Consider the following 14,242-nt stretch of genomic DNA (forward strand, 5'->3'; position numbering starts at 1 on the left):
AGTGGCTCCAAGGTCAATAAAATGCATTTGGGTCTGAAAGAGCAACACTAGAGCAACAGCTTGCATTATTTTCTAAATAATTTTAGAAATAGGTAATAATTTTATCTTTTCTTCTAAATGTCCCTACTATTTTCAGCTGTATCCATCCAGTAAATATTTGCTTTAAATGGTACTTTAAAAAAATATTTATTTTTTTAAACACAGCAGAAAACATTACAGTAATGTAAAGAAAGTGCCTGAGCTGAAATGATGGGGTAAGGGAAAGTATGAGTGAAGAATACAAATGAAGAAGCAGGAAGAAGTTAAGTTTTACATGTTTGTTCTGCTTTTACTCTTCTCCTTGCATCTGCTTGTGACAGCTGCTGAAGCGCAGAATACTGGTTTAACACCGACTGTTGGTCTCATGCAGTTCAGGCAATCTTATGTAAAATACTTTAAGAAATCTGAGTACTTTAAGAACTCTGACAAAAACCCTACTTACCACTTGACTGCATAGTCTAGTTACTACTACTCCCAGAGAAAAACTCCCCACCCTTCCTTAAAGCTATTTGTTCCATGGTAACAAGTCAATAATAAGTGATTGCAAAACCATTCTACATGGAAATTGACCTTATTTGAGTTCATCTAAAAGCAAACTGCCTGCCATAGTTCCTCTTCAAATTCCATGACAATCAAAGACTTTCTCATTTGAAGGGACTGGTTAGCCTGAAACATTCTGAAATCACTCAGTTCCCTGTTAATAACATATGCACTGTCAGAAGAGATCTATCAGTTTTTAGCCTGGGACTTCAAACCCTGCATCAATGAAGCTGTTCCCCATGTCAGCCTCTTCTGACTTTGTTGACTGCCTGTCACTCACTTCTCAAAGATCACTCAAAAGAAGACCAGTGTATTCCTTAATCATCTGTATTTATAGAGTATACAGCATTCATCTTTACTTGATGCATCTGTCTGGAACAAATGCTTAACAAAATAAGCACTTTGAAGTCATTAGCAGTTAAATTTTTCTTTGGAAAGAGCTTCCTGTGTTCCTTACAGCTTAGAAGTACTATCCTATGCCCTTTACTCCAGAAGACCCTGAGTGCCTCAATCAAGAAGTCCGTTATTTCTCATTAAAAACCTAGCGATGAACTTCAAAGACAAAAATTACTGTTTTCAGTTACCCTTGGTACTTCTTTCAAGTCCATCAAGTATTGGCCATTGATACCCTCCCTCCTTGCTCAATCCTTACCTTTTCAGCATCCTGCTCAAACAGCCTGAGCTGAAAACATTGGTCCAATTTCAATTTCCGCACATGCCACATCTGATGCAGATGCTGCCGTGTTGAGTGCAGCCTGTCCAGCATGGTGGATACTTTGGGTAAAAGGTTCTGTAAGTCTGCATTCCCTGACCCAGAGTTCTTTTTGGGAAAGCTATCACTGCTCTGTATCCGCTGGAGCAGCTTTTGTCCTTCCACATCAAGGTCCTCGATAGGGGCCTTAATGACTTTCTTTTTTAATTGTGAGTGCTCCTCTATCATATTGCGAGCACCTTCCAGGTCCTGAGGCATTTCCTTTTTTGACAATATATCTTGCAGTTCCTCCAGTCTGGACAGCATATGGGTTGCATTGCTAATGTAGTCCTCAAAGGCAACTCTGATTTCTATCCACTCCTCATGGTTGTATTCCAAACAGCCATCAAATTCTGGGGTTAGCTGAGAGGGATCAACTACTTTGGTAAGGCCTTCCAGAGACACCATATTTGTCTAAAAAATAAAAATGAAAAGAGAAGTGGTGTTACTGAAATGAATTTGAAATTTCTTTGTAAGTTTTTGCTTTTCTCTTTGTAACAATTGATCATTTTGCTCATGAACTCCACACGACAACTTTTCTCACATATTTCATGTATCAATTCTGATAAGCAGAAGACAGGAGGTCTTGCAGGTATTTCCCCACATTTCTTTCTTACCTCACTACATTTAAGAACAAAACAGCAATCACTCTTTTGATTAATGTTTTGATTAAGTTTTGACTTTGTGTATTGCAAAGCTGCAGGAATATAACAGCACAGTTCATTCAGCTGATTTCCTCTGAATGCTGGAGATATCACAATTACCATAATGCAGACTAAGATAATAAAGAGACAAAACCTAAGTTTTCACCATCGGGGGAAAAACCTAATTCAATATTTCTTCAGCTTACAAAAAGAATATAAACAACACCATGCACAATTACCTACCCTAAGTACATGAAGAAAACCACCTTCCTTCTAGCACCATTGGTCTAACGTACCTCTCCTTTCAGGCAGAATATAATTTATCTGAGAGTTTTAAAGGTGTTGATCATTAGCAAGGACACTTAAAACCACAAAAGAAATATAAATTTGTATACCATAGGGGAAATTACCTCAAACTCAAACTTAGAGCTGCCAAAGTTAGTCCTCTGTTTCTGCCAGAAATTGTCTGGCTTGATTATCAGTGCAACATGAATACAACATGGAAAGGATTCCTGTAAAATCTTCAGCAGAGGCTTTATGGAGTCCCATTTTGACCCACGCATATCTACAATGACGGTGAATCCTCGTTTACATACTTCCTCACTGCAGAAAACAGAAGAAAAGGTTATCAAGCAAGTGTTTCACTTCCAACACAGCACTGCACTGCACCACACTGCCTATGAACGTGGTCTCCTCAGGGTCTCACTGCTGACCATAAACAGCAGATCTCACAAACCTCTCAAGACGCTTCTTTCACGCCCATGCCAAACTCCTTGTGAGTGATAGCTTTATATCTGTTGCTGATTTGATATCCTGCCATTAGCTTCCATTGCCACTGTTTATATTCATGATGATTCATCGTCCAGTCTTGTTTCTCCCTCACCTTACACACACAGCAAACACACAATTTCCTAAAGCAGCAATATCTAATTCATTTACAATTGACTCTTCAGAACACACACACACACACTTATTTGACTGATGATAACATTTATGGGTTTCTAATGATTGAGGGGATCCTCTGAAAGACAGAAGACAGCAAGTTGTTCTTACCTATCACTTTGCAACTTTCTCAAACTGTCTCAGATTTAGAACCATATTATCTGAGAGAGTCTGCAGAGGAAAAACCCATTTATTGACAATTTCTTTTGTAACAGGATCGATTTGTGAATAGTTAATGGACAACACAGCATTTTATGGTTATGAAGAAAACCACATCAATCTATTTCTACAAAATTTGAGCTCAATTTTGCTGTCCAAAACTTGACAGACCTTACACTCAAATTCTCCAGCACCTCCTCTGAGAATGGAAGATTTAATTCTTTTCATCAATACCTCCTGTACATTTAGTTCTTGTCACTGATCAAAAGTGACAATCACCACCACCACCACCAGAAACTCTGATTTTTTTCCAGCAAAATTTGCTACATGACCTTGGAGAATGACCATAGGAAGGAAAACATTTCAAAACCAATGCCTCATAGCTAACAGACTATCAAAAAGGACCAAATGTCCATTGTTTAAGTATGAGTCACTTTCGGGGATGTGACTAATTCAAATGCCATTCTAGAGTTCATGTGGTGAGGTTTTCAGAGTATCCAAGAGGCAGGGAAGTTTCACTGGCATATTTTACACAGTCTTATTGGCCCCATTGCAGAAAGATGGATTATGACTGACACAGGAGATCTGGAAGAAGTAATAATATGTGTTCCTCAAAGTGGAAGATTTTTATAAGTTTGAAAAGTTTAAAGGGAAAAGAAGAAAGAATAAACACCCCACAACATTTCAAAAAAGGAGTTTATTATGATAAATGCTGGCTCTCCCATCTGCCCATAGGAATGCCAAAAATGGCAATGGAAGAAACAAAATATATTAAAAATAACTAGCTTGGCATACATGTAGGCTACAATGTACACTTTTCTGACCATGGTGAAAATGTTTTCTAGGATCCTCATAGGATTCAAGGACAAAAACAACTACTGGCTTAAAGACAGACCCATTATTGAAAGGCCAAATGGCAGTAGGAGTGCTGCTCAGCCAATCCGTATCCTAGCACCAAACTGAGGATTGCAGGAGGAGTGCTTGCCACTAATTCACAAGCCATGCATCTACTGGGGTGTCCAAAGTGGTCCCTCATGGTGTGATACAGTGCAGGTGTGTCCTCTGTCATGGAGCCCCATCACCTCACACAAGCTGAACCCCTTTTGGCCAAGCATCACAAGATTTGTTCTTGGGAGGTTTTAGTCAGCCAAGGTCATGTGTTGGTAAACCTGAACTACACTAAAATACCTGGTCCACTCAGTGGTGATAATGTAAGTTTTGCTATATTTTAAAATCAGATAAATTGCAGAATCAGTAAAATTGTGAGACTGAGTAAACTTAAGCTTTTAGATCTCTGGCCGACAACTGATACTTGTGATTCTTCATCTACATCAAATAACAGTACTGCAACAAATAACAGACAGACCAAAAGTTTGGGGATATTTGTCCCAGCTGGAACTTCTAATCAGCTAGAGTTGCATAATTAGCCCCTTAAACATAACTTGTATGAAAACAAGTCTTGCTTTTAACAAAGCTCCCCTTATTCTCGAAAGTTTGCCATGCTTAAAGAGTATAGAACATGCACTAACTTTCTTTTAATTTTAAATCTATTGATGCTGAACTAACATACACCTTTTGCCAGAGGAAGACTGTTTCTCGCCCCAATTATCTCTAAAAAAATTCTTGGACACATTTTGATGCATATTTATCTATTAACTTCTCTAGCAACTTGAAGCTCTAGATGGCTAGAATGCATCTCACCATTCGAATGTGAAAGCAAAAATTTCAAGCCTTCTTCCTGTTCTCCTTTCTCTACTTCCCTCTAGTCCCCCAGTTAACTTTACAAAACAGAGGCCATGTACACTCTCAGCCAGATGCCCTGAAGTTATTTTTATGAAACCACCTTTCTCAGTCTGAAACTGACATTTGATTACATCAAGTGCAAAGACTATCTGTAAATTAGCACATTACAGAAACATAGAAGACACTGCACTCAGGGATGTTGTCCAAGGAATTTTTTTCAACTGTAATGACAACTGCTGCTTGAGGTCATAGACAAACATAGTCAAGCACAGTCAGCATTGCTCCAGCCTGCAACAAATGCTGGCAGGTTCCAAGATGGACCTAAAGTCAGAGTCTTAGGATCATTTTTGTCCCCAGCTTGATTACTACTCAAAGCAAAGTTCTATATGAAGGAACTCTTTTTAGATACATATAAAATACGTAACTTTTAAAAAAGTATCTCATATATATATGCAACTTCATATATATATATATGGGTGTGTAAATATGCACACACACACTAGCACTGGATTTGACTTCTGCTAATTCATTTAAACAGCTCACTGCAATTCATAAATTGCTGATAATGCAATGTTATCAGTACTTTCACAGATCACTCCACATGTTTATCTGTATGTTTACAAGCAATTTCCCATACCCTTCTCCTGGTTATTTCTGTGCTGTATCAGTACTGTATGACTTATCTAACACAAATAACAGGAGCGTTGTGCTGACCACACTCCACACAAGACGTATGGTGAATGATGACCAGCATGTTTCTAATTATTGATGTACTGAAAGCCTTTGAGTTGTATTTGCAGTCTTCAACACAGCAACACCAATGTGGCTCAGCCATTTCCAAGACACAAACTACTTCCAGCTAAAGCACACCAGCAGTTCTGCCAGCGGCCTTCCTTTTACAAGGCAGAGTAATTATTTCTCTTCCAAAAAGCAATTTGAAAATAGCAAATGACAAAACTTGGTATTGATTTGCTCACGTTATTTACTCATTCAGTTTGCTAGCTTGTGGGAGTACTGCAACATAACCCATTTATTTTGTTACACAGCCTTAGAGGTTATGAGACCATGGCTTACCTAGGAATACATGCTAGATACGAAATCAGTCTTCTAAGGTCTTCCTGCCGTATTCTGTCGTGATTACTACGAGCTGGAAATGTTAGAATGGGACCTCCACGCTTATCTCTGCCACCTGAAAAATTAAAAATGTTAGAAGACCCCCACAGCATAACATAATTCTTGTTTGCAGAACTAGTCTTCAGTATATACTTTTTAAAAAGTGGTTTCATCTTAAATGCCAACACTGTCATTCAGAGACCAACTTAAGACTGAATTTTGGGAGTATCGATCAGCATACTGTCAAAATTCCTACAATGAAGAGCAAATTACAAAAAAAATTGAAACAAAGAATAACCAGAGCATTACACTTAACACATTACAGTCACCTTCAAGTTTGGTAGTGTGACATCTCCAGCAATGGCACTCTGTTATGTATTTAATTTTTGACTAAGCAGTTGTACAGATTTAATTTAAATATAGAATTATGCTACATTGTAGGCAAGTATTTAGATGATATGGCAGCAGAGAGCACAGCTGTGGGAGGTGTGCCCAGGTAGAGGAGCTCCTCTGCTTGGTGACAGAGCACGGGGAGGAGGTGAGTAGGTTGAAGACAGATGGATCATTGTCATAGGAGACTCCCTTCTGAAGGGAACAGAGGCCCAGTGTGCCAGCTTAACCCACTTCTTCATGAAGCCTGCTGCCTCCCTGGGCCCAAGGTTAAAGATGTGATGAGAAAGCTTCCTACCCTGGTATGGCCCTTGGGAAAACCCACTATTATTAACCTATATTCCAGGGAGGTAGCCAGAAATTGCAATAAGAAGCCCAAGGGCAATCAAGAGAGATGTGATTGAAGTCTCTCCCTGAAAGCCTTGGGATGACTGGTTGGGGGATCAGGAGCACAGGTAGTGTTTTCCCTATGCTTCCTGTTGCAGGGAATGATAAGGGAAGAAAGGGGAAGAGCCACCAGATCAATACCTGGCTCCGAGCCTGGTGTCACTGAGAGATTTTTGGGTTTTCAGATCATGGGTTGGTGTACATGACATTGAGCCTGCTGGTGACAGATAAGGTACACCTGTCTCAAAGCAGGAAAAGGATCTTTGCACAGGAATTATCAGGGCTCTCTGAAAGAGCTTTAAACTAGACTTGATAAAGCCATGCTCACTAGAGATCAGCCTGGGGGGCAGCACACCAGTGTTTCAGGAATGGTGAACTAGCAAGGTCCTACGGTCTGGCATCTCACAGGAGGTAGGAACAGAGATCCAAGCAGCAGCCAAGATTTATGCTTGAGTCAGAAAGCATGGAAGCATCTGAGAATGGTCATGCAGGAATTAGGGCTTCTGCCCCAAAAAAGCTGACAGAACTAACAGCCCAACTAAGTGCATTACACCAATGAACATGGCTTGGGCAACAAACAAGAGGAGTTGGAAGCCATTGGGCAGCAAGAAAGCTGTGACATAGCTGCCATCATGGAAACATGGTGGGATGATTTGCACAACTGGACTGCTGCAATGGATGGCTGTAAACTCTTCAGAAGAGATGGGCAAGGAAAGAGTCAGCAAGGTAGCCCTGAACATTAGGAGTGTTATGATTGTCTAGAGCTTAATGACGGTGCCAATAAAGTTGAGTGTTTATGGGTAAGAATAAATGGCAAGTTTGCAGGTGATGCCAGGTTGGGCAGGAGTGGATTGATGGGCCAAGGTCAGTAATACGAGGTTGAACAAGGCCAAGTGCTGAGACCTGCACTTGGGTCACAACAAACCCAGGCAGTGCTACAGGCTGGGGGAAGAGAGGCTGGAAAGCTGCCCAGTGGAAAAGATCTGGAAGTGCTGATTGACAGCACCTGAACAGGATCCAGAAATATGTCCAGGTGGCCAAGAATGCCAAGGGCATCCTGGCCTGTATCAGCAATAGTGTGGCCAGCAGGACCAGGGCAGGGATTGTCCCCCTGTACTGGGCATTGGTGAGGGCACACCTCAAATCCTGTGTTCAGTTCTGGGCCTAATCACTACAAGGAGGACATTGAGGGGCTGGAGTGTGTCCAGAGAAGGGAAACAAATCTGGTGAAGGGTCTGGAGCACAAGGCTTATGAGGAGCCTCTGAGGGAGCTGGGGGTGTTTAGCCTGGAGAAGAGGAGGCTCAGGGGACACCTTATTGCTCTCTACATCTCCCTGAAAGTGGGCTGCAGTGGAGTGAGTGTTGGTCTCTTCTACAAGCTAACAAGCAACAGGATGAGAGGAAATTACCTCAAGCTGCACCAGGCAATGTTTAGATTAGATATCAGGAAAAATTTCTTCACCAAAAGAGTTGTTAAGAATTGGAACAGGTTGCCCAGGGAAGTGGTTGAGTCACCATCCCTGGAGGCATTTAAAAGACATGTAGGTGTGGCCCTTGGGGATATGGTTAGTGGTGGACTTGGCAGTGCCAGGTTAAGGCCTGGATTCAATGATCTTAAGGGTCTTTTCCAACCTAAACGATCTTGTAATTCTATGACTAATTACTAGGAGAATTTAGGTGTATAATATTTCACAATACATATATTAGATTGAGTGGATAGAAACTATTTAAGCATTTAATTTGTATTTTTATCCTGTTCTGATTTGCAGATTCCCAACTGTCAGTTTATAGTTTTTAGTTTTGTTAGCAACACAGGAAATTCTGAATCCACTTAATACATAAGGCAAAAAATCTGACTTAAGTGGTTCCACTTAAATGCATTCATCTCAGTCATAAAATTGCACAGACTTGCTGCAATCGAATAGTAAAATATAATTTTATATCCAACCCCTTGCTAGTGACAACAAAACGTTACTATTACTAAACACCAAATTCAAGCCCAGTAGGATGTCTTTATCAACACATCTATAATAACACAGACAGATTCTTGCAAGCTAAATTTCACATAGATGTTCTCAACCACATATGTGTGGACTGTTTTCTCCTGTCCCATGGAAACGCAGAAAAACACTGTCTTCAGCCCAGAATTTCTAATTTCAAATGAGCTTCTCATTGTAATTCCATTTTGCTAAACAAAGTTTTTTTTAAAAATCACTTAGAAAGGAAGGCCAAGAGAAGATAAAAATAAATATAAAAATAATAAATAAAACCAGTCACCCAAAAATGCATCCCTATCCTCTCCTACACAGTCAGTGTGTGCTTGCCAGAGACACTAAGCCTGGCTGTCGAAGTCTCTAGAGATTGTCTACACTGGACATGCTCCCTGTGAGACACCAAATGAAACTCAGAAGAAGCAAAAGCATCTTTGAATCTCCATCAAGCTACAATGCCAGAAAGCAAAACTTAAGAGGAAATTCATATCCTTATCTTCCACGACCCTCTTAAGTGGGATATAAGATGAAACGCTGAGTTGTTTCATTCTAATGGTGAAAAGCAAGCCTTGACCATCCTGACTCACTTGCCAAGTAGAGAACTTTGAGGATTTTTACATAGCAAATGACAAGAGAAAAACAAGACAGAAGCCATAAGAGAGAGGAATGATAAACGACAAGACAGAGCCCAACAGCCCCGGCCCCCGCTGAGCTCCAGAGCCATCGCTGGCCTCCAAGGCTACCAAGCATAGTTGAAAGTCTGCTACAGCCCCTAATGCTCTCTCTCCACAATGCACCACAGGCCACTACCTCCTGATCTTAAAAATCTGTTTCAACTGCTAAGTGCTACTGATTCCAGCCCCCCAGAAAAAGTAACTCAGTTGCCCAGGGTGGATATTCTTTAAAAAGCAGCAGCTAGCAGGCAAAAGCATACACTGAACTGTCTTTAACACTCTCTAAGCATTCTAAGCAAATGCTTTGTTACACGCAGTCACCTCAGACCAGTCATCCAGGCCTTTCCCACACTGCAGCTCCTGCATCATGCAGTTTTTCAACTGGCAAAAGAAAGAAATCCTTATTTTTTATGTCATTCTGGATGCCACTTCAGTTGGCTCCAGCTCCATATATGTCACAGAAGAAGCCCATTTGTAAAAATGGTGCTTAAATTTCTGATAAATCATATCCTGAAACTTTTGTACATCAGAGACAAACTCCAGGTCTAGATGAGTAATGAAGAAATTGATTTTAGCCTTGATTTTAGATGAAAAGAACTTCACTATCCAGTCTTAAACCAGGTAGAAAAACAGGAAATAATAAAAAAAGTCCCTAAGACTTGGGGTTTTTTCATCAGCTCTAATGACAACTTTTTTAGGCCTTTTACAACAACTAACTCTCATTTCCTTTGTTCCTGATGCTCCTGTGTCATACCCAAATGGGAAAATTAAAAGCAACAATGCATGAGGCATCAGTGGGAATTTCCTGTCTTGCCAAAGTCTTTATCCAACTCAACCCCCTATTAGTATTTGTTTAACAAAAACACATTCAACTACTAGTGCTTTCATCGGTAAAACTTCCATTTTAATCCATTTCCTTTGATACACTACCCCACCCCACTACAGAGGTATTCTGTTTATGCCAAAGTGTGTCACACAAACATCTATCTGACCAACTCACATGAGTCACCTAACATACATAATTTCTGTTTGGTCCACATCACTAACAGCAGTATTCTCAATGGTCTCCAAATGGCACTAAAATCCAACAGGCTGAGTAGTGCAGCTTTTTTAAGAAATGCCTTTTTAGCTAGTTACAAAGTACTTAGGTAAAGAAAGCTAAACAGTTGGCTTTCATGGCAAGACAAGTTACCAAAGGCTATTTCCTCATACGAAACCAAGATAGCTGCACCTTGTAAGAAAATGCTCTCCTGGCTTAGGTATGTGTAGAGATACAAGAGTTTTGTTCTTTGACAGGTTCCAGTTTAACTTAACAAAAAATTTGCATCCAAGACTTTATTTGTACTTTAATGAAAAGCCCAGAGATGTAGGTATTTCAGGTGGTAAGACAACCAATACTCATGCAGTTTACTTCCCAGTTAGATGAAAATCTGTTCAGTAAACCAACAGCCTTCCTTATCTTCCCAGGTATAAAGCTCAACAGTTCTAGTTCCACAATGGTTAAGTTCCAGTGGTGGTGGTACTTTTGTTGGGGGAAGGGGGAGAACACACTGAAGAGCACTGTTGTTGGTTGTTGTACTTAAGGATTTCTTAAATCATTTGCACAACTAATGTATCTTGTTCCATTTGAGTTTCACTTGCAATGGAAATGTGAAACTATGGATTTTGGCAGATCAGTTCTGGCCAGTCTTGCTGCTCACAGCTGTTTGCTCCATTCTTCTATCAGGAGTTGCTACCTTCACACAGGCAAGTTGGCAACCACTTATTTCTGCAGACACCTCCTCTGTTCTGGTTCACAATCCATCATCTCCCCTTAAATTTATCTTCATCCTTCAACTTGGAGCATTTCACTTTCACTGAATTAATGCCTTTCAGAATACCATCTGCTTACAAAATAACATTAGAAAACCCCATCATTTTTCAGGTCCCTTCTAAGGGGTCTAAACTAAGTACTGGACAACTTAAAAATTCAGAGGTTTTGGAGTGAAAACTGACTTCATTTTCATTCAATGCCATAAGACAAGGTCCAAAAAGAGTAATGAGAGATTGAAATATTGTGCTTAATCCCCTTTTCTCCTCTTCTTTCCCTCTAAAAATAGAGTTTTAAGCAAGCTTTCATCAGCACTACAATTCCCAAGTTACCATGCTACCAGGAAAACTGGCTCTTAGCAGTCTTATTCATTACAGTTGAAGGAACTTTTACAAAAAAAAAAAAAAAAAAAAAAAACACAAAGAAAACCCCCACAAAACAAACAAACAACAACAACAACAAAACCCAAAGAGCTTTACCCACACACCTTTTTGCTTTGCACCTCTGCTTGACTCAGCAGAGTGGACAGGATAAAGCACTATGTATTACATGCTGTACTTGCAAGCATCAGCATCCATGCACAGCAAATCTCTTTAAGAGTACGACTGCAGGAATAATTTTATGCGTTTTAATATTTACAGACAAGAGCTTTACTTTTGGCATTCTTGACAAATTATCCAAAAAACCCCTTTCAAATATGAGACTGTCCTCTAAATCATTTGACGCTAAGATTATGGCTGAAAGAATGATGGTGTTTAATCCCAACAGAAAGTCACACCAAAATGCAGTTTACAAAAATAAACACCTCAGCCCATCATTCCATCAAGTAAAGTTACTTATGAAGTTACAGACTCTGTTATGATACTAACTCATATAAACCTCACTTTTAAATCCTCTGCTATTCCTTGTTCAGTTGTAACCAACCAAATTCATTGTGTATGCTGGAACTACCTAAAATTACATCCTAACTCAGTTAACCATGAAAATACTAAGTGTGCTTCAAAAGAGGCAACTGAAGTTCACTTCTGCAACAGACATATTTCTCCAGAATATGCTGCAGATGGGCCAATAACAAAGGCATCTCTGTAAAATTCCCCATCAGAAGAACCAGAAATAAGAAAAGGAATATGACTTTGGTACAGCAGGTTCTAAGTTGTTGTAAATAACTCTGTTAGATATGCAGGCCATGGGGAATGCAGGACTTAACATGACCAAGATGACAACAAGCAATGCTCCACATTCAAGAAAACACGTCTTCTTTATTACTGATCCTTTCAAAATGTTTATGTCATGTTTAAGATATCCAACAGGAATCAGTGCTGCCCTAGCTCTCCAATAATTTTTAAATTATATTTAAAGCATTTAAAATACCATTTTACATGCTACTAACAACACAGTTGGGCATTCTACAAGATAAAATAACTGTACCTGAAAGGTATGCAACTTTTTCCTTTAAAATTGGCAATACTTCCATAGCCTTCATTTCATCATTTTTGCGAAACCCTGAAAAAAAGAAAAAGAGAAGATAATCAGTCAAAAATTCAGACAAGCCCAGCTTCTACATTTATTGAATGCTCTGAAAAACATATACCTTTGGAATACATCCTGAATATTATGATTACTGGAATTAAGATAACCTTACAATAAAAGTCTGCCAAAAAAACCCACTAAACTTTAAAAGTATACTAATGGACAAGTCATCACTTTGACTGACTTAACACAAATGGCATGGCCTGTTAGCAAGCCTCAGAAGAAAAAAGGATACCAGAATTAGCCTTTTTCATCAGTAAATAAAAACTATCAGATGGATCCTGTAGCTTTTACGCATTCCAAATCCCACTTTCATTTTTTGTCCAGCAGGGAGGAAGAGTATCAAGTTATCAAGAGTAGGTATGCTTAGAACAAATATCAGTTAAAAAAAAACACCAAAGAACATCCAGACCAAAAGCCCCACCCAAAACCCCACAACAACAAAGACAAACAAGCAAAACCACCCAAACAAAAAAACCCACCAAAAAAAACCCAACCCACCTAAAAAAGACAAAAAGACCCACCAAAAATCCCCAACACTGTTTACATTCAACTTTTCTTAAATCACTTCTGTAAGCAGAATTCTTTTTTGCTGCCTGACAAGAGCAGTGTTTTGCAATGGAGAGGACATTTTGTCATACTGGCTCTGTACATACATGGTGAATGAAACAGTGCCCAAGGTGAGTGATTACAGTCAATGTTGCAGAGCAGCACATCACCAGCTTGTCCCTCCCTCTCCACTTCCTACTTCTACTACTCTAATTCTGTGGCCAAGTCCTAAAGTTCTTCCTTCTTTGATAAGGAAGATTTAGGAAGCATTTTTTTACTTTATATTTCACCTGTACAATACAGAATTGGTTATGTTTAGGCCAATGTTGTTCATCTTACAAGAACTGGATGACATATCTTCAACTAACTTATCTGTACAATCCTTCCCAGTCTGCTTGGATTAATGTATTGTTTAAAATAATCCCATCCGAAGAAAGTAACTCTGCTGGGGTAAGTGGGAAGCACGTTGCTTCTCTATAACTATTGAAGTACAAAAGTGCTGTTAAGACTCTTCCTCTTCAAAAATAGCCAAATGTTTCATATCCTTTGGTCTGAGGTTCTGAGCTTAAATGAAAAACCTGTGCATTTCTAAACTAAAATTTGAAGGTATCGAACCAGTGTCCATCAAGTAACCTAATATCTATACTTAAGGGCATCATAAATGCAAATTACATCACAGGTTTTCTACTCCAGACAGCAGTACTGAGACTTCTGTGCCAGGACAGTATCTAGATACTGGCACTACTCTTCAAAACAGACCTGGGATGCACCAAACACAACACCCAAGGATCAAAAATGGTCAGGTGCATATCATCATTTATGCATCTGTTTCATCTGAAGAACTGGGGGAAGACATGCTGGCAGTCCTCAGAAAACATAAAGCCTAGTGGTGACAAGAGCTTGCTAGAATTACAGCATGAGGTTTACTAGATGGCAGGAAATTTTGTAAAGGAAAGAACTGTGAAGCAGCACATAGGATT

At 39.5% G+C, this 14,242-nt stretch overlaps 1 protein-coding gene across 1 annotated transcript in view; it reads right to left on the reverse strand.

The window, feature by feature from the left end:
• The window catches only part of TRIO (trio Rho guanine nucleotide exchange factor), a 248,805-nt gene that overhangs the window by 167,421 nt on the left and 67,142 nt on the right, over nt 1–14,242 (reverse strand). Inside the window, 4 exon segments of the mRNA XM_069004019.1 lie at nt 1,232–1,744; nt 2,385–2,577; nt 5,893–6,007; nt 12,612–12,686. Coding sequence (XP_068860120.1) covers nt 1,232–1,744; nt 2,385–2,577; nt 5,893–6,007; nt 12,612–12,686 — 896 coding nt within the window.

Source organism: Aphelocoma coerulescens, chromosome 2, assembly GCF_041296385.1.
Source record: "Aphelocoma coerulescens isolate FSJ_1873_10779 chromosome 2, UR_Acoe_1.0, whole genome shotgun sequence".
Taxonomy (NCBI): Eukaryota; Metazoa; Chordata; class Aves; order Passeriformes; family Corvidae; genus Aphelocoma; species Aphelocoma coerulescens.